General features: G+C 56.8%; 2 protein-coding genes and 2 long non-coding RNA genes across 5 annotated transcripts; all 4 read right to left on the bottom strand.

The window, feature by feature from the left end:
• Positions 1 to 2363: 2363 nt before the first annotated feature.
• LOC144938008 (collagen alpha-2(XI) chain-like) lies at positions 2364 to 7417 on the bottom strand. Its single transcript, XM_078865704.1, has 6 exons — positions 7412 to 7417; positions 6558 to 6602; positions 5808 to 5900; positions 4781 to 4985; positions 2847 to 3193; positions 2364 to 2508 (listed from the first exon to the last, which is right to left on the bottom strand). Exons 1-6 carry the CDS (start codon positions 7415 to 7417, stop codon positions 2365 to 2367), a joined length of 840 nt encoding a protein of 279 aa, XP_078721830.1. The 3' UTR covers position 2364.
• Positions 7418 to 7727: 310 nt separating this feature from the next.
• LOC144937731 (uncharacterized) lies at positions 7728 to 11060 on the bottom strand. Of its 2 annotated transcripts, XR_013637769.1 has the most exons (4): positions 11029 to 11060; positions 10319 to 10372; positions 10119 to 10172; positions 7728 to 7740 (listed from the first exon to the last, which is right to left on the bottom strand). It is a non-coding gene; the product is annotated as an uncharacterized LOC144937731 (long non-coding RNA). The 2 variants fall into 2 exon arrangements; XR_013637768.1 differs by lacking the exon at positions 7728 to 7740 and having other exon boundaries at positions 10091 to 10172.
• A 474-nt stretch (positions 11061 to 11534) lies between these two features.
• Positions 11535 to 15529, bottom strand: LOC144938006 (uncharacterized). Its single transcript, XM_078865703.1, has 8 exons — positions 15479 to 15529; positions 15325 to 15378; positions 14655 to 14708; positions 14488 to 14538; positions 13477 to 13530; positions 12260 to 12313; positions 11761 to 11814; positions 11535 to 11579 (listed from the first exon to the last, which is right to left on the bottom strand). The coding sequence occupies exons 1-8, from the start codon at positions 15527 to 15529 to the stop codon at positions 11535 to 11537; spliced, it is 417 nt and encodes a 138-aa protein (XP_078721829.1).
• A 40-nt stretch (positions 15530 to 15569) lies between these two features.
• Positions 15570 to 17687, bottom strand: LOC144937730 (uncharacterized). Its single transcript, XR_013637767.1, has 3 exons — positions 17674 to 17687; positions 16034 to 16087; positions 15570 to 15813 (listed from the first exon to the last, which is right to left on the bottom strand). It is a non-coding gene; the product is annotated as an uncharacterized LOC144937730 (long non-coding RNA).
• Between the last annotated feature and the right edge of the window lie 2796 nt (positions 17688 to 20483).

Below are 20483 nucleotides of genomic sequence, written 5' to 3'. Positions count from 1 at the left end.
AGCACCGATGTTCACCGTGGCCAGGCACCCGGCCAGATGAGCCCAGTGAGATACGAAGAAGCCCTGCACCCTGACATGTGCGCTCTCCGCGATTGTGAAACAGAGCCTCATAGCTCTAGATTTGAAGCTTTCGTGACTGCAAGGTCATACTCTTAGGTTTTTTCGGTAAAGTCACGTGGGTAAATCACGACGTTTCGGAATTAATACCCTCGACGGGGAGGAATTTCACCTATCTGTTAGAGTTTTTAAATCTAGCTGTGACGGTCCCACCTGATGACGGAGACTTGTGTTGCCTCCGAAACGTCGTGATTTACCTACGTGACTTTACCGAAAAACCCGAAGAGTATAGCCTCATAGCTCGTCGGATTCCTCCAGTCTCGAAACACACTCAGATTCCTTGTGGTCGTGGGCGTCTCTGATCCACGCGTCACTGTGTGGCCTTCATCCGAGCAAGACACCGAGGGCTTGTTGGCCTTTACCGAGATGGGACTCACAATCTCACCTCACCTCACCTCACGAAGACTCACATTGAAACATAGAAAATAACACAGTATCATTAGTATTAGTTGTACAAAGTTATCAATATTTATTCTTTAAAAAATTAAACCGTGTCAAAAATACCCAACATTTTACAAACAGATAATAAATATAACGAGGTAAAGTAGAATGTAACGTTACTTGGCAGACCACCTATGTTACACACGGTATGCAATAGGGTCTGGCAGGGTGGTGGTGCATTGCTAATACTCGTGCCTCGTAGTGAGAAGCCGCTGGGTTCGATTCCTGACTCGGGTGCCTTCCTGCGTGGAGTTTCTATGTTCTCTCGTTCTGCTAAATCACCGTGTAACTGGTATTGGCCCAAACCTCCCACTGCTGAATAATTACCAGCAAATGACTCGACCGGGATCACAGACATACACAGCAACAACGTTGTCCTCACCATTGGAACCTCATTTGCCAGTAAAAAATATGATAATTGGTTTTTTACTCTTCTATCTGGTAACAAAACTGACACCTTTTTTGTGAGACTAGGCTCTAAGGAAAGCTGTCTCGGGTGTGGACCAATCAACTTCAAGGACAGTGCACATGATCAGAGTTATGTTTTTTGTTTGCATTATGGCTGCAGGTATTGTGGTCTACGTAAACATGACTCATTGTAAAAAAGGTGTCAGTTTTGTTGCCAGATAGAAGGGTAAAAAAACAATTATCAACGTTGTCCTCCCCTACAGCACAACACGTGGCAGGACACTCCGAACAAGGAGTGGTGAGACTCGGCGAGGCTTTGCCATCTCATCTTTCACCCGCCCCCCATCTCTAATAAGCCTCCCGTTTCACACCCGAACCCCACAAATCTTAAACTCACTTAGAAACCTCCTTTCTCCCCCCTTCCCCCCAACGCCCACTCCTCGTTCAGTCCTCCCCCTTCCAACATCATCTCGAGCCTCCCCTCGCCAATTTGTCTCCATAAACGCCCCCCCTCCTCCTCTTGTCACTCCCGGGGGGCATCGTAACGAAACTAACACAGCAGCACTATGCCTGTGGGCAGTCGCACAACAACCCTCGGGTCAATACCTCCTCACATTGACGCCGATTTTAATTGTCTTCATGCAACTACCGGCAGGTTGTCCGTCTAATAAACGAAACACATTTCGACTCTGACAGGTCTCGGTTTACAATGGGCACATTTATACTACATTTTTGTATTAAAAAAAAACCTGGTGTTTTAAATAGATACCTGCGTGCCGAGCGACGCGCGGCCTTGACGGCGTGCGTGTAACGAGCGGAGTATTGTTCGACGCTCCGCTCGCGCGAACGTCGCAAAACGTTGACGAAGAATGAGCCCATTACCAGCACCACTAAAGACAAATAGCCCCCATATAGCCTCAACAGACTGTTGGGGCAAGTGCTGTTAGCGAGTAACGCCTACGAAGGCCGGCACGGCACACGAGGGGGTGAGTGACCAGCACCACGCCTGCCCGCCCTTGTCTCCACAGTAAAGATGTTTACACAGCGCGCCAGGGACTCATTTGAGGCTGAGTCAACCGAGGAGAGGCCCAGGACCGATTCATATCATCGTGACTGGTGTTGGCCATGAGTGGGAATCAAACTCGGGATGGCCGGCAAACCGCGGCGCCACCACCACCACCACCAGCGCCACCACCAGCGCCACCACCAGCACCACCACCAGCACCACCACCAGCGCCACCACCAGCGCCACCACCAGCACCACCACCAGCACCACCACCAGCGCCACAGCATCCCTGCTGCCCCTCAACCACAGCAGCCAACGCTCCTGCTGCCTCCTCCCCCCCACCTCACCCGCACATTGCTGCCCCCCCCTGCCCCCCTCCCCTGCTGCCCTCGCTAGAGGAAGCACAGAGGTCCCAGCGAGAGGGCGACCCCCCACCGGCGGGGCCCCCGAAGGGGCATGGCGCGGATGGGCAGAGACTCCGTGCTGCTCGTCGAAACGACGAGGTGTAGGACGCACACCTCGTCCCGCGTTGCGGCCTGCACGCACGCACGCATGCACACACACGCACCCACACATACCGACACAAACGTGTACACACCCATGTTGCAAACTCCTAAAAGTGGAAAGCAACGATCATGGTCATGATCAGAATGACAATGATATCGATGTTGTATGTATGTTGTACTTCTTTCGCACCGTACGTAGCCAACCGTGCTAATTCCTAAATGCGATGATTGCGACATCGACGATGACCATGAATACGACAATCAAATGACAAACAATGATGTTGATAACCACAAATGATAATGATTGTGATGACCGAAGTACAATCATGGCGACACCGGCGATGACAACGAAGATGACGACACGGCACCTGCGTGCAGTCGCGACGCAGCACGCGGTAGGCATCGTGTCCCGGCCCAATCTCGGTGCCGTCGTCTCCCACGAGCGTCGGCCCCTCTTCCACCTCCTCCTCGCCCCCCTCGGCGCCCCCCGTGCCGCCCCCTCGCGTGGTGGCACGGACGTGCTGCCACGCTCGCCCGCTCCGGAGGCGCAGGAACTTGAGCTGGACGGTGCCCAGGCCCGGGTACGGCGGGGCCCGCTGGCTCGCCGCCGCACCGCCAACGCCGCCAACGCAGGTGGCGCCGCCGGCCGAGAAGTGGCAGCGAGCGAGCAGTGCGTCGAGCGGGCAGCCCTGGTTGGGGTCGATCCAGTAGTGCCCTGGGCATCGCACGTAGGAGCGTCATCATCATCAGCCGTGGTCTATCCACTTGTGGATGGAGGCCTCCCCTCTTTCAAAGCCGAAAGTCCCATTATCGCACTGGGTCGCTGGCTCGGACCATCCACACCCACTGTCATCACACTGACATTAGCCGGAGGGGACACGGAACGTTACGCCAATGTCACGCCAACGTTGGTCCAACGGTTCTAAACCACACGCCAACGTGGGCCAACGTTGCCTGTTCACTGCGTCCTTCCAAGCTTCCGTAAGGCTCTGGATTGCGTCCAGCCCAAACTCTTAACTTGCAGTGGCGTAGGGTGGTAGGGAATGGGCCCTGGTGGAAGCAAAGAAACTGGGCACCCTCCGCCCCCCTGTCTCTCCGAAGGCCGGAGCCGGGGCCCCTCCAACACGTGGCGCCGGTGCAGCTGCACCGCCTGCACACCCACCGGGAGGGCTCGTTGGGTTCTCCCCGCCACGCGATCGTTGAACCAAATTTTGCGTAATCCGAGTCGCGTGCCGCCACGCGAGACCACCGTCAATCAACTCCCCTCGCTCACGACGAACTCCCGCGTCTCCCGGGTAACGGAGATGGGGGGCGGGCGGGGAGCGGTCGGCGTGGGGGGGGAGGAATGTGGTTGGGGAGGGGAAGTCACGACAGAGAGATCCATTGGGCACATTTATAGAACATTACAAATGCGGATTTTATGATAATCACGTCTAATTGGTACTAACGACCTTTCAGGAAGCGTCTGTGTTTGGGGATGAGTTACGGCCGTGGCTCCTGGAAACGGCGGCTCGCTGCCAGCGGAAGCTCTTCATTAATTAAATAAGTAAACGGTGGCACAAAGTTCATAATACCGGCAACCTTTCCATTTATCTATCACAACAGTGACGGTGCTCTTTTCTTACTGACCGATTTACATGTTGGGGCTCTGGGCCTTTTGCTCAGTAACTGCATAAAACCATTGAGACCACTGCTCTGACGTGTGGCTTCTGGTTGTACCAGTGGCATGACGCGAGTGTGCTGGGCTGTCTGAGTACGTCGTGTGTGTAGTTCTGTCTTTGCACGTGTGTAGTTCGGTGTATGTATGTAGTTCTGTGTGTGTGTGTGTAGTTCTGTGTGTGTAGTTGTGTGTAATTCTGTGTGCGTGTAGTCCTGTGTGTGTAGTTGTGTGTGTGTAGTTGTGTGTAATTCTGTGTGCGTGTAGTCCTGTGTGTGTAGTTGTGTGTGTGTAGTTGTGTGTGTGTATATGTGTGTAATTATGTGTGTGTGTAGTCCTGTGTGTGTGTAGTCCTGTGTGTGTGTAGTCCCGTGTGTGTGTGTAGTCCTGTGTGTATGTGTGTGTGTAGTTCCGTGTGTGTGTGTAGTTCCGTGTGTGTGTGTAGTTCTGTGTGTGTGTAGTCCCGTGTGTGTGTGTAGTCCCGTGTGTGTGTGTAGTCCTGTGTGTATGTGTGTAGTTCTGTTTGTGTGTGTGTGGTTCTGTATGTGTGTGAGTGTAGTTCTGTGTGTTTAACCACTCATTCCGCAGTGGGCAGCGCAGATTGGGTAGACGATTTGTGAATATTCACCGACACCCAGGACTCACCGTCGGCAAGGCCCGGCCGGCACAGCTGCAGCTCGTGGCACGTGGCCGGCGGGTGCTCGCCAACAAGGCCCGGGGGGCCCGGCGCGGACGTGGCCCCGGCTGGTTCCCCCGCGCCGCTCCGCGTGGCCTCGCCCGGGGCCCACGGAGGGCCCCACAGAGGCCAGTCCTCAGGCCACTCCTGCGGGACGATCGCGCCTCGAGAAACCTGGCGCAAAACTCGGGCTGAGTTTCAAATCGAAAAATGTTAAGATTTGGGGAATTTATAAGGACGATTTCGGATCTTTTTGGGGGTTTTATTTTTATCTTGCGCGCTCTGTGGCGTTGTGACGCGTCGTCACGCTCGCAGAAGTGATGCCACCCAACGCCACGCGATGATGATGCCACTCTCCGTAGGAATAAGTATGGAAGCAAGAAAATGTGACCTCGTTTCCTGTGAAGCCAGACTTTGGAATCGATCAGTAACTATTTAATGTTTTCTCACTATTTAATTAATTAATGTAATAAGGTCCCATTTGATTACATTTTTCAGATGAATCTGACGTCCCGCGAGACTAGGGATGTGTTCCCAATTCTTAATATTATTTAAACAGCTTAGACTTAATCTTAAAATTGGGAACGCTTCCCTTCCTCTACCCAGTCGTCGTGGGACAAATTCACGTTCTGGAGATTGCAGGCCCAGGGCTGAATCGCCCGGAGGCACCCGGATCTCGGAAGCTAAGCAGGACTTAGCCGGAAAGCGCTTGGGCGGGTATCCACCTCGCATAGAAGAGGTGCTATAGGTTGCCGCGGGGTATTTTGCAGGTAGCGGAGGTCAGTGCAGCAAGATTCATCGTTGTACTGTACTTCTATGCTCCAACATCCTCCCTTCACTAACCCGCGCTGACCAGCATGGCAAGAGTAAGGTCTAACAACCCCCAAAACCCGTGGGGAGGCCCTCATCCAGCAGTGCGTGTACCCAGCCCCAACGTGAAGGCCGTCTCGAGCGCCGTCCGTTCGGTGTCTCCCCCACACACCGCGCCGCGCTCACCCAGGAGGGCCGTGCCGTAGCGCCAGGGCGGTGGTGTCCGAGTCCCGTCGATGGACCTGCAGGGCCGGGGGGCCCCGGAGGCCCGGGGGGGCCCTGAACACAGACACACGCACGGGAAGAGCGGCGTGAGTTCATGAACTCACGCTGTCCTCCTCCCCCCGCCACCAAATCATCATCATCGTCGTCGCCGCCACCCCATCCATTAATGCCGCGCCGCTCATAAAGCTGTCAAGGGCTCTAATCGGGATGGAAGTGACTGCCTCTGTGTGCACCTGTTAAATACCCGTGGAGACGGCGGCGCAGGAACGACGTGGCCGCGCGTGTAATTAATCCCTAATTGCTCTTAACGAGCGGTGGAGGGCCACGGCTGGAGCGCGTGTCTGCTAGCGGCGCGGGGAGCGGCGGCTCCAGCGGTTAGCGCGCCGCACCCCGAACACGGCGACCCGAGCTCCATTCCAGCTCGGGCCCAACACCGGCGATGAACATCGGAGCCGCTCCCGGTCCTGGGCCTTCCGTAGGTTGACTCAGACCTTAAATGACCACCTGGTGCGGTGTGTAACATCGCTACAGGAGAGACAAAGACGGTCGGGTCGGGCGTGGTCCTGGCCACGCCCTCCCCTCGTGTGCTCAGTGTTGGCATTCAAAGGTGCCCGATAACAGTTCTTGCCCCAACAGTGGGTTACGACTCTACGGGGGATCATCTTTGTGCGGTCCGTGCGTGCGTGTGTCCGTGAGAGCGTTGGCACTCACCGAGGGCCCCCTATCCCCTCGCTGGCCCCGTATCCCCTTCTCCCCCTGGCAGGGATGAACACGGTACGAGCGACCCGCACGGCAGCCACGCGTGACGGCGGGAGCGGAGAGACGAGACAACGGTCGGCATTTACACGGCAGAGGAACGCGACCTTCCGGACACTTCGTAGCAAAAACATGCGGCTCTTGTACGAGAGAAGTAAAACAGCGCGACAGATGGGAAAGAAAAATGAAATAAAAAACAATGAATTATAATCAACCACTTTAGGCGTGCGTGGGGCACGCGTAATAACAACCCGGATAACAATGACGATATTCTTTGGGTCTTTCAGTAAAGTCACGTAGATAGGACCGATCTACGTGACTTTACCGAAAGACCCAAAGAATATTAATTCCTGCAGTCGCGAAAGCTTTAAGTCACGATTGAACAGTGATTATAACGTAACAATAATTATTGTATTTTATATACAGCGACATTCGTGCAAGTTGCATCTCAAGACGCTGAAACCGCGTAGACTTTAAATATAGTCTGAGGCACAACACAGAGGCACAACACAGAGGCACAACACAGAGGCACAACACAGAGGCACAACACAGAGGCACAACACAGAGGCACAACACAGAGGCACAACACAGAGGCACAACACAGAGGCACAACACGAACGAGATATAGTACAGGGTATGGAGGTGAACACAGCACGAACCAGTCACCACACCACGGAGACACGACGCAGATACACAACACGAAGCAGGTAGGGTGGCAATTAAACACTGACATTGAGCACTGCTTGGCCATTGGAAAGGAATTTGGAATTTCACACCACTGGCTCAGGGCCGTCAAATGCGCAGGATACGAGCATTGCCCCATACTCAGCCCAGTGGAAACCACTCGCACTGCTGAATATGCATGAAATATATATTCATGGGTTTCACATTATTTTCTGAAAGTAGAAAAGACTTTATGAGAATATATTCTAGATTTGAAGCTTTCGTGACTGCAAGGATTCATACTCTTAGATTTTTTCGATAAAGGCACGTAGGTAAAAAATAATAATAAAATAATAAATGAAAATAACTCAATTAAATCACGACGTTTCGGAGACAACACAAGTCTCCGTCTTCAGGTGGGACCGTCACAGCCACATTTATGAGAATAAACATTTACCTTTTTTCCAAACATTCCCTGGAGGAAGAAAAAAAACACACAAACAATGATTAATAACGATGATGAGAAAAACGACAGAATCACAACAATAATATTCTGTCGTTAGCTATGAAAGCGTCCCCGAGTCTCAAGACTGCTTATCAAGAGGGCGCAGCTACTTTGGGAAGTTTGGCCTTGAATTCCATTTGAAATCGGAGTTGGGCTTTGTGTGGGAGGAAAACCTGTAGGATGAGTGGTGAGTGAGGAGCTGAGAGAGTGAGGGGCGGGGGGAGTGAGGGCGGGGGAGTGAGGGGCGGGGGGAGTGAGGGGCCGGGGGAGTGAGGGGCGGGGGGAGTGAGGGCGGGGGAGTGAGGGGCGGGGGGAGTGAGGGGCCGGGGGAGTGAGGGGCGGGGGGAGTGAGGGCGGGGGAGTGAGGGGCGGGGGGAGTGAGGGGCCGGGGGAGTGAGGGGCGGGGGGAGTGAGGGGCGGGGGGAGTGAGGGGCGGGGGGAGTGAGGGCGGGGGAGTGAGGGGCGGGGGGAGTGAGGGGCGGGGGAGTGAGGGGCGGGGGGAGTGAGGGGCGGGGGAGTGAGGGGCGGGGGGAGTGAGGGGCGGGGGGAGTGAGGGGCCGGGGGAGTGAGGGGCGGGGGGAGTGAGGGGCGGGGGGAGTGAGGGGCGGGGGGAGTGAGGGCGGGGGAGTGAGGGGCGGGGGGAGTGAGGGGCGGGGGAGTGAGGGGCGGGGGGAGTGAGGGCGGGGGAGTGAGGGGCCGGGGGAGTGAGGGCGGGGGGAGTGAGGGCGGGGGGAGTGAGGGGCGGGGGGAGTGAGGGGCCGGGGGAGTGAGGGCGGGGGGAGTGAGGGGCGGGGGGAGTGAGGGGCGGGGGGAGTGAGGGCGGGGGAGTGAGGGGCGGGGGGAGTGAGGGGCGGGGGAGTGAGGGGCGGGGGGAGTGAGGGCGGGGGAGTGAGGGGCGGGGGGAGTGAGGGGCGGGGGGGAGTGAGGGGCGGGGGGAGTGAGGGGCCGGGGGAGTGAGGGGGCGGGGGGAGCGAGGGGCGGGGGAGTGAGGGGCGGGGGGAGCGAGGGGCGGGGGAGTGAGGGGCGGGGGGAGTGAGGGGCGGGGGGGAGTGAGGGGCGGGGGGAGTGAGGAGCTGAGAGAGTGAGGGGCGGGGGAGTGAGGGCGGGGGAGTGAGGGGCGGGGGGAGTGAGGGGCGGGGGAGTGAGGGCGGGGGAGTGAGGGCGGGGGGAGTGAGGGCGGGGGGAGTGAGGGGCGGGGGGGAGTGAGGGGCGGGGGGAGTGAGGGCCGGGGGAGTGAGGGGCGGGGGGAGTGAGGGGCCGGGGGAGTGAGGGGCGGGGGGAGTGAGGGCGGGGGAGTGAGGGGCGGGGGGAGTGAGGGGCCGGGGGAGTGAGGGGCGGGGGGAGTGAGGGGCGGGGGGAGTGAGGGGCGGGGGGAGTGAGGGCGGGGGAGTGAGGGGCGGGGGGAGTGAGGGGCGGGGAGTGAGGGGCGGGGGGAGTGAGGGGCGGGGGAGTGAGGGGCGGGGGGAGTGAGGGGCGGGGGGAGTGAGGGGCGGGGGGAGTGAGGGGCGGGGGGAGTGAGGGCGGGGGAGTGAGGGGCGGGGGGAGTGAGGGGCGGGGAGTGAGGGCGGGGGGAGTGAGGGCGGGGGAGTGAGGGGGCCGGGGGAGTGAGGGGCGGGGGAGTGAGGGCGGGGGAGTGAGGGGCGGGGGGAGTGAGGGGCCGGGGGGAGTGAGGGGCGGGGGGAGTGAGGGGCGGGGGGAGTGAGGGGCGGGGGGAGTGAGGGCGGGGGAGTGAGGGGCGGGGGGAGTGAGGGGCGGGGGAGTGAGGGGCGGGGGGAGTGAGGGCGGGGGAGTGAGGGGCGGGGGGAGTGAGGGGCGGGGGGAGTGAGGGGCGGGGGGGAGTGAGGGGCCGGGGGAGTGAGGGGCGGGGGGAGCGAGGGGCGGGGGGAGTGAGGGGCGGGGGGAGCGAGGGGCGGGGGGAGTGAGGGGCGGGGGGAGTGAGGGGCGGGGGGAGTGAGGGGCGGGGGGAGTGAGGGGCGGGGGGAGTGAGGAGCTGAGAGAGTGAGGGGCGGGGGAGTGAGGGCGGGGGAGTGAGGGGCGGGGGGAGTGAGGGGCCGGGGGAGTGAGGGGCGGGGGGAGTGAGGGGCGGGGGGAGTGAGGGGCGGGGGGAGTGAGGGGCGGGGGGAGTGAGGGCGGGGGAGTGAGGGGCCGGGGGAGTGAGGGGCGGGGGAGTGAGGGGCGGGGGGAGTGAGGGCGGGGGAGTGAGGGGCGGGGGGAGTGAGGGGCGGGGGGAGTGAGGGGCCGGGGGAGTGAGGGGCGGGGGGAGCGAGGGGCGGGGGGAGTGAGGGGCGGGGGGAGTGAGGGGCGGGGGAGTGAGGGGTGAGTGAGGAGAGGAGTTGGCTGCCACTCACTGGTAAACCCAGCAGCCCCTGTGACCCGGGCAGACCCTGAGACCCGACATCGCCCTGCAGACAACACAACAACACAAAACATACACAACATAAAACAACACGCACTCAACCCATGATAACACAGGCAGTCAGATTCCACTTTTCTCTGGTGAGTATAGTCTGTGAGTGTGGTGAGTGTACGTGGTGAGTGTATTCAGTACCTGCGGTCCCTTGGCTCCAGCGGTACCAGCTTCTCCAATACCACCCGTGGGCCCCTGCAGATAGACACATACACTGTCACACAAAGATCCCCCGTATAGCCTTTAACAGACTGTTGGGGCAAGTGCTGTCAGCGTGCACCTATGAAGGCCGGCACGGCACACGAGGGGGTGGGTGGTCAGCACCACGCCCGACCGGTTTTATCGCCCCAGTGGCAATGTTTACACACCGCACCAGGTACTCATTTGAGGCTGAGTCGACCCAGGGGAGGCCCAAGACCGGTTCAGATAATCGTTACCGTGAGCGGGAATCGAACTCGAGTCACTGGGTTCGCAACACAGTGCACTAACCGCTACACCACCGCCCCCCTACGTAGACACAGACAATTGTATATTCAAATAAACACACCCACACACACACAGTCACTCACACAGTCACTCCCTGACAGTCACTCACACAGTCACTCACCCAGCCACTCACACAGTCACTCACACAGTCACTCACCCAGCCACTCACCCAGTCACTCACACAGCCACTCACCCAGTCACTCACACAGTCACTCACTCAGTCACTCACACAGTCACTCACCCAGTCACTCACCCAGTCACTCACTCAGTCACTCACCCAGTCACTCACTCAGTCACTCACACGGTCACTCAGACAGTCACTCACTCAGTCACTCACACAGTCACTCACCCAGTCACTCTCTCACCTTGGGCCCCGTGCGTCCCTTCTCCCCCGTGGGCCCCACCTCTCCCTGCACCCCCTGACAACGAAATGAACACCGCCTCAAACATGGCAATACACCCCCCCACCCCCCTCAATTCCCCCCCTCCCCCCAGTTCCCCCCATCTCATACCGTCCCTCCAACCCCCAACCCACACTCCGACATTTGACGTCAATTAAAACTTAGCAATTACTCACACAACACCACCACCACGACCACTACCACCACCACCACCACTGACATCATCACCCTTCATGGAGTCAAGGCTGGGATTAGGGTTGGGGTGACAGTGTTCAGTATAGGGATGGGTTAGAGATCGGGATAGGGTTAGTGTTGGGGTTAGGGTTCGTCTAAGGGACAGGGGTGGGGTTAGTGTTGGGGTTAGGGTTAGTCTAAGGCATAGGGGCGGGGTTAGTGTTGGGGTTAGGGTTAGTCTAAGGCATAGGGGCGGGGTTAGCTTTGGGGTTATTTTGAAGTCACCTGGAAACGATTCAGTGGGAAAACAATCCCTGGGTCATGCTCCTCAGGGAATGTGACTTAGCCAAGCAAAACGAGAACTAGAATCCCCCAGAGAGAGCAGGAGAGAGAGAGAAAGAGAGCGGGAGAGAGAGCGGAAAGAGAGAGAGTGTGGGAGAGAGACAGAGGGCGAGGGGCAGCCGTAGTCCGAGAAGAAGAGAGCCTCGCGAGTGGGGGAACGTCCGGCGACATCTCACGCACCCCGGGCCCCGGGGTCCCCGCGTCTCCCGCCTCGGCCCCCGCTCCCGGGGGTCCCTGGAGGAGCAACAAGGGGGGGGGGGGGTCCAAGTTGGTTTTGTTTGTGCGAGGTGAGAAGTCAAGAGAACAGTACGACCCTCATTTGTATGGCGAGTGACCTGGGGTCACTACAAAGACAAAGTCCAGCAATGCGGTAAACAGGAATCGGAGTAAAAACGAACTCGAGATGGAGGACTTCTGACGCGGTGGTCAACCACGATAATGTGAAATACATTTACAGCGAGGAGAGTGAACTCGGACAAATCACTTGAAAAAAAAATGTTCTGAGTAAAATTGAGTTCGAGAAACATCAACGCGGACATCGTAGGGCGATGATTGCACGAGTGTGGACAGCCGTGAAACACGACCACACGTGGTGGGGAGGAGGGACAGAGGTGGGGGTAGGAGATGTGGGGGGGGGGGGGGGAGAGGGGGGGGACCGATCATGAGCAGGAGGAGTCACCGGGAATCCTGAAGGTCCGGGGGTCCCCTCGCTGCCAACCGGGCCCTGCGTGCCCTGTGGGGGGCACGGTACAACTGTGACAGCTGTTACAGCACAGGTGTTACAGCTGTTACAACACAACTGCTACAGCTGTTACAACACAGCTGTTACAGCTGTTACAACACAGGTGTTACAGCTGTTACACCAAAGGTGTTACAGCTGTTACACCAAAGGTGTTACAGCTGTTACACCAAAGGTGTTACAGCTGTTACAACACAGCTGTTACAGCTGTTACAGCTGTTACAACACAGGTGTTACAGCTGTTACAGCACAGGTGTTACAGCTGTTACAGCACAGGTGTTACAGCTGTTACAACACAGGTGTTACAGCTGTTACAACACAGGTGTTACAGCTGTTACAGCTGTTACAGCTGTTACAGCTGTTACAACACAGGTGTTACAGCTGTTACAGCTGTTACAACACAGGTGTTACAGCTGTTAGAGCACAGCTGCTACAGCTGTTACAACACAGCTGTTACAGCTGTTACAGCTGTTACAACACAGGTGTTACAGCTGTTACAACACAGCTGTTACAGCTGTTACAGCTGTTACAACACAGGTGTTACAGCTGTTACAACACAGGTGTTACAGCTGTTACAACACAGGTGTTACAGCTGTTACAACACAGCTGTTACAGCTGTTACAGTACAGCTGTTACAGCTGTTACAGTACAGCTGTTACAGCTGTTACAGTACAGCTGTTACAGCAGCACGCAGCACCCCCAACCCTCACGTTGTCCAGAACCCGAACTTCAACCTTGGCCTTATGCCTCATGCTGCCCCCACACCAAACCCTAACCTTAGACTTGAACTCTAACCCTACAACCTAACCCTACACCCTACAACCTAACCCTACACCCTACAACCTAACCCTACACCCAAACCCTACAACCTAACCCTACACCCAAACCCTACACCCTACAATTTAACCCTACACCCAAACCCTACACCATACAACCTATCCCTACACCAAAACCCTACAACCTAAAACTACACCGAACCCGAACAATACAACCTAACCCTACACCCAAACCCTATATCCGAACCCTACAACAAAACCCAACACCCTACACCCGAGCTCTACACCATCACCCTACACCCTAGCCCTGTGTCACCGCCCTGACGAACCCCAGGTCTCCGTGGCTCGCGACGCGAGGTGTCTGATTGGCGGCGTCGTTACCTTGGACCCGGGGTGGCCCCCCACTCCTGCCGGACCTGGGGGGCCCGGCTCTCCCTGCAACGCCAGCGCGGTCACGAGCAACGCGGCAACACCAACAACAACAACAACGACGACAATCATCAACAAAAACAACAACAACCGCAGTCGCCAACAAACACACAACATCAACACACAAACACCGCCACATCAACACTGTCAGCGAATCACAACCGTCATCGCGTTACACACCCCCACCAGCCATCGCCATCAACACAATCACCGCCAACACCATCAACAACGCCACCACCTACGACTGCCACCAACCACTGGCTGAAATTAATACCTGCGCACACACAAATACAAAGACCCCCCCGTATAGCCTTACCATACTCTAGGGGCAAGTGCTGTTAGTGAGCGCCTACGAAGGCCGGCACGGCACGTGAAGCGGGGATGGGTGGCCATCACCACGCATGAGGCCGAGTCGACCTAGGGGAAGCCCAGCGCCAGTCGAGATATTCGTCGCTGAGCAAGGATCAAACTCGGGTCACCGGGTTCGTTGCACAGTGCGCTCCCGCTCCCCACAATACGCAGAGACACACACACACACAGCATGTACACACACACACACATACACACATCCTGACATAGGCACCGCCACCCACAGGGCTTCATCTCAGGCAGGTTTGTCTGCGATGACATTGACACACCCGGCACACCACATCCACCAGACCTCTCGCTATGGCTGTGGCTACTCAAGTCTCAAGCAACATACACCAGAAACCCAGCGACATAGACGAACATTCAGTGAGCAACGTAACTATACATTAATATTACAATTACACCCCAAGCTACACTCACCCTGAGCCGCTCACCCACTCACCTGCTCACTCACTCACTCACCCACCCACTCACTCACATACTCAACCAATCACTCACCCACTCACTCACGCACTCACCCAATCATTCACTCACTTACCCACTCAATGACGCACTCACCCAATCACTCACTCACCCGCTCACTCACCCACTCACCTGCGCTCCTCGAGTTCCTGGTGAGCCCCTCCTTCTGTAGCCTCTCTCGCCCTGCACACACGCAGATGTACAAAGACAAAGATCCCCAGTGTAGCCTACACATACTGTCGGAGCAAGTGCTGTTAGCGGGTACCTACCATCTCCTCACCAATCCACCACTTCCTCACCTTTGACCCCGGGATCCCAGCTGGACCCTCGAGCCCTGGCAGCCCTAAAGGACCCTGAAAATAGCGTGCAGACACACACACACGCACACACACACACGCACATACACACAGGAATATAGACTCATGCGCCTGGACTCACATGCATACAAAGTTCCCCCTCCCCCTCGTACAGCCTTTAACAGACTCTTGGGACAAGTTAGCGAGCACCTATTAAGGCCAGCACGGCACACCGGGGGGGGGGGGGGGTGTGCGGCCAACGCCACGCCCGATCGCCTTTGTCTCCCCAGTGCGGCTGTTTACACACCGCACCAGGTGCTCATGCAACCTAGAGGAGGCCCATTACCGGTTGAGATAATCGTCCCCGATATTGTCCAAGAGCTTGAATCGACCTTGGGCCGGCGGGTTCGTGGCAGGCCGATTTGGCAATCCGGCACTCACGAAATCAACATCCGAAATGTCGCGCGGCGGCGGCTACGGCGATGAGGGCGGAGGCGGCCACGGCCACGGCGGCGATGGCCACGGCCACGGCGGCGATGGCCACGGCCACGGCGGCGATGGCCACGGCCACGGCGGCGATGGCCACGGCCACGGCGAGCGTCTCGCTGCGTCTCGGCGCCGCGGTGCGGCCTAGAGGGCCCCGCGAGCCGCAGCTGCTAAGGGGAGCACTCACCTGAACCCCCACGCCGCCCACAGGCCCCCACGGACCCCTGCTCCCCGTGGCCCCCTGTGGCACACACACACAGACAAAGGTCCCCCCGTATAGCCTCAACAGATTGTTGGGGCAAGTGCTGCGAGCGAATTGCACCGATGAAGGCCTTCGTCACGCTCAAAGTGGAGATGCAGCGACGGAATCGGCTCGTGTATCGCCTGACCATGAATGATGGTGACGGCTTGTGAGGCCTTAATTCTGCAGTGGATAGATCGTGGCTATTGCTGATGATGATGGTGATCACAATGACGACGGTGATGACTTGTGTTCCATGTACAGTGATTGTACCGGGGATCCTGGGGGGCCCCGGGGCCCCGCCGGCCCCTTGGGCCCCTCCGCTCCCTCGTGGCCCAGCTCCCCCGTCGTCCCTCGGTCGCCCTTTAACCCCCGGGCCGCGTGAGGTCCCCTCAGTCCCCGGAACCCCTTCTCGCCCGCTGGTCCCACAACGCCCTGGGAAAGAACAAAGACAAAGATTCCCCGTGTAGGCTTAGTAGACTGTTGGGGGCAAGTGCCGTTAGCGATGCACCTATGGAGGGGGTGGGGGACCAGCACACCGCGCGTGACCGCTTTTGTCTCCCCAGTGACAAAGGCGGCTTGTGAAGGCCTCCATCCAGCAGTGGATTGAGCATGGCTGCTGCTGCTGCTCATCACGGTGCTGACTATGCATTACCTGGATTCCTGGGGGGCCCCTGTCCCCTTTCTCCCCGACCTCTCCTGGTGGACCCTGTACACGCCACACGGCAAGAGACAACGACGCCCTGGGTAGCCTCGCTCGAGGGGGTGGGGTGGCCAGCACACCCCGCCATGTGTACACGCCACTCAGCGAGGGTGACGCCACCACGCTGCCTGTGCCAGGCTAGGTGCACTTCGGGGCAGTCACGTGCACTGTGGAAGGTGCAGGAGGTCACCAGACAGAGGCACGTGCTATGGCCAACATTGCCTTGAACAGACTGTGTGGGAAAGTGCTGTGAACGAGAACCGATTCAGGCCAACACGTACAGTATTTATAAACACACACCATTTATAGACACGCCACACACACAACACATCTTTGTACACAAAACAAGTAAAGACAAAGATCCGCCCCTCTTGGCCTTCACAGACTCTTGGTGCAAGTGCTGTTAGCGAGCATCTTTTTGAGGCCAGAACGGTACACGAGGGGGTGGGTCGCCAGCACCTCACCCTACCGCCTTTGTCTCCCCAGTGGCGATGTTGACACACCGCACCAGGTACTCATTTGAGGCTGAGTCTACCTGGGGGAGGCCCAGGACCGGTTCAAATAATCGTCACCGGTGTTAGCCGTGAGCAGGAATCGAACTCGGGTCGCCGAGTTTGTAGTGGAGCACGCTAACCGCTGCACCACCACTCCCTTTTATAGACTCGCACTGACACACACTCACACGTATATCCACCCACAACCACACACATTAATAGACACGCACACACTCACACGTGTATCCACCCACAACCACACACATTAATAGACACGCACACACACACACGTGTATCCACCCACAACCACGCACATTAATAGACACGCACACACACACACGTGTATCCACCCACAACCACGCACATTAATAGACACGCACTCACACTCACACGCGCAGCCACGGGAGGTTGCTACGGCTGCGGGATGTCAGGAGCGACGTCTCCACGACGTCCACCGCTGCTGCACGTGACGCGTCACGCGCTGCTGCACGTGACGCGTCACGCTGCTGCACATGACGCGTCACGCGCTGCTGCACGTGACGTGTCACGCTGCTGCACGTGACGCGTCACACGCTGCTGCACATGACGTGTCACGCTGCTGCACGTGACGCGTCACACGCTGCTGCACATGACGTGTCACGCTGCTGCACGGATCGCTCTGCACAGCAGTGGGAAACTCAGATCTCGTCTGTGAGTGAGTGTGAGTGTGTGTGAGAGTGTGTGTGAGTGTGTGAGAGTGAGTGTGTGAGTGAGTGTGTGAGTGAGTGTGTGTGCAAGTGTGTGTGAGAGTGTGTGTGCGAGTGTGTGAGAGTGAGTGTGTGAGTGAGTGTGTGAGTGAGTGTGTGTGCGAGTGTGTGTGCGAGTGTGTGTGCAAGTGTGTGTGTGAGTGTGTGTGTGAGTGTGTGAGAATGAGTGTGTGAGTGTGTGCGAGTGAGTGTGTGAGAGAGTGCGTGTAAGTGTGTGTGTGAGTGAGTGTGTGAGTGAGTGTGTGAGTGTGTGTGAGTGTGTGCGAGTGTGTGAGAGTGAGTGTGTGAGTGAGTGCGTGTGAGTGTGTGTGTGAGAGTGAGTGTGTGTGTGAGTGTGTGCGAGTGTGTGTACCTGCATCCCGCCCGTTCCGCCCCTCCCCCTTGCACCCCTTCCCCCCGTCTCCCCCTGCACACGGGGAGACCACAACCCCGGGTAATGATTGTGATGGTGGAGATGATGGCAGTGATGTTAGTGGTGATGGCAATAATGATGACGATGATGATGGCAGTGGTGTTAGTGGTGATGGTAATAATGATGACGATGATGATGGCAGTGGTGTTAGTGGTGATGGTAATAATGATGACGATGATGATGGCAGTGGTGTTAGTGGTGATGGTAATAATGATGACGATGATGATGGCAGTGGTGTTAGTGGTGATGGTAATAATGATGACGATGATGATGGCAGTGGTGTTAGTGGTGATGGCAATAATGATGACGATGATGATGGCAGTGGTGTTAGTGGTGATGGTAATAATGATGACGATGATGATGGCAGTGATGTTAGTGGCGATGGCAATAATGATGACGATGATGATGGCAGTGATGTTAGTGGTGATGGCAATAATGATGACGATGATGATGGCAGTGATGTTAGTGGCGATGGCAATAATGATGACGATGATGATGGCAGTGATGTTTGTGGCGATGGCAATAATGATGACGATGATGATGGCAGTGATGTTAGTGGTGATGGCAATAATGATGACGATGATGATGGCAGTGATGTTTGTGGCGATGGCAATAATGATGACGATGATGATGGCAGTGATGTTAGTGGTGATGGTAATAATGATGACGATGATGATGGCAGTGATCTTAGTCGTGATGGCAATAATGATGACGATGATGATGGCAGTGATGTTAGTGGTGATGGTAATAATGATGACGATGATGATGGCAGTGATGTTTGTGGCGATGGCAATAATGATGACGATGATGATGGCAGTGATGTTAGTGGTGATGGCAATAATGATGACGATGATGATGGCAGTGATCTTAGTCGTGATGGCAATGATGATGATGATGGCAGTGATGTTAGTGGTGATGACAATAACGATGACGATGATGATGGCAGTGATGTTAGTGGTGATGGCAATAATGATGAAGATGATGATGGCAGTGATGTTAGCGGTGATGGCAATAATGATGATGCTGATGATGGCAGTGATGTTAGTGGTGATGGCAATAATGATGACGATGATGATGGCAGTGATGTCAGTGGTGATGGCAATAATGATGATGATGATGGTAGTGATGATAGTGGTGATGGCAATAATGATGACGATGATGATGGTAGTGATGTTAGTGGTGATGACAATAATGATGATGCTGATCATCATTATCATGATGTCAAAAGTGTGGATCACGATAATGACGGTGACGACGGTGACGATGAGGACGATGGCGGTGGTGGCGAGTGACGAGGTGGTGCTCTACCTCTTCTCCCGGGGGCCCACCGGGGCCCGCGGGTCCCGGGAGCCCTGGGGGTCCCTGCAAACGGCGCGACAGAAACCAAATCAACAACAACAACAACTCCCGAGATCCGACCCCCTGCTTCCAAAGATCAGAATGAGAGTTATGTGTTTATGGTGGAGGAATCCGACGAGCTATGAAGCTCTTTTCACAGGTGTCCGTCATCTGATGGACGCGCCAAGACCGCGAGGGCAGGGATAATTAAGACAAAGATCCCCTCAACAGGCTGCGGAGGCACGTGCTGTTAGCGAGCACCTATGGAGACCGGCACGGCACACGGCTGAGTCTACCAAGGGATAGGCCCAGGACTGGTTCAGATATTGGCTGTTGGCCGTGAGCTGGAATCGAACTCGGGTGGCCGGGTCCGTAGTGCGCTAACCACTGCGCACAGCGTGGCAAATCTCATCCAGCAGTGGAGTGGCAAGGGAGCCGAGCGGCGTGAACTTACGTTTACTCCGGGAAGACCCCCTCGGCCAGGACCCCCCGGGACACCAGACGAACCCTGAAACAACAGCAGCAAAACAGCACAGAATGGGTGCGTGCATGCACCTAGCCTGGCACCAGGGTTGTCAATGGGTTCATAGCCACTGAGTGAAAAAATGCAGCTATTGTTATTGTTTGTAGTGATGTGTGTGTGCGTGTGTGTTTGTGCACATAGCCTGGCACAAGCGCCGTGGTGACGTCACCACCACTTTGTGGCGAATGTTGGTTGTTGTTGTTGTTGTTGTGCACTGCACTGGCCATGAGTATGAACAACACTTGCTCCAACAGTCCGTGTCGGCTACACCGGACGGCTTTGTCTCTCTCACGTACGGATGTCCCGGCGCGCGCGCATGCTGTATGTAATAAGAGCCATTTAAGGCTGAGTCGACCTTCGGGAGGCACAGAACAATGAGACTGGGTGCGTGGGTTGGCAAAGGGGCTCACCACAAACCCCGAGCTCCCCGTCTCTCCCCGGGGCCCAGGGGCCCCTCTGAGCCCGGGGAGGCCCCTGTTGCCTAGGAGACCGGGCGGGCCCCGAGATCCCTCCGTGCCCCACTCCCCTCTCTCCCCGAGGTCCCCTCTGGGGCCCAGTGGCCCAACGTGCCCCTGATGGGAAATCATAATTAGCATCATCATCACAATATCGCAATTACCATTATCCGTTCTTTTTCCATTAAAAGCGAGAGTCCCATGTAAGTGTTAACATTTTTTTAAGCCCCCTGCAATTACGGCGCTCACTCGATACCGACTCCACACCACCGGGGAAATGCACGCACACACGTATTCTTAACCACCGATTCGCTAACTCCAGTACTTGTGAGTCACCGCCACCGCCCCGGTAAACATGTTGGGTCACCGTCGATTCTGAGCGAGACCGCTGCCATCGACCCCTGTGGAGGGAGGCCTCTGCTGTGAAACTGGAG

This window comes from Lampetra fluviatilis, chromosome 20 (assembly GCF_964198595.1).
Source record: "Lampetra fluviatilis chromosome 20, kcLamFluv1.1, whole genome shotgun sequence".
NCBI lineage: Eukaryota > Metazoa > Chordata > Hyperoartia > Petromyzontiformes > Petromyzontidae > Lampetra > Lampetra fluviatilis.
The sequence above is the reverse complement of the archived record's forward strand: the minus strand, read 5'-3'. Positions and strand labels throughout refer to the sequence as shown.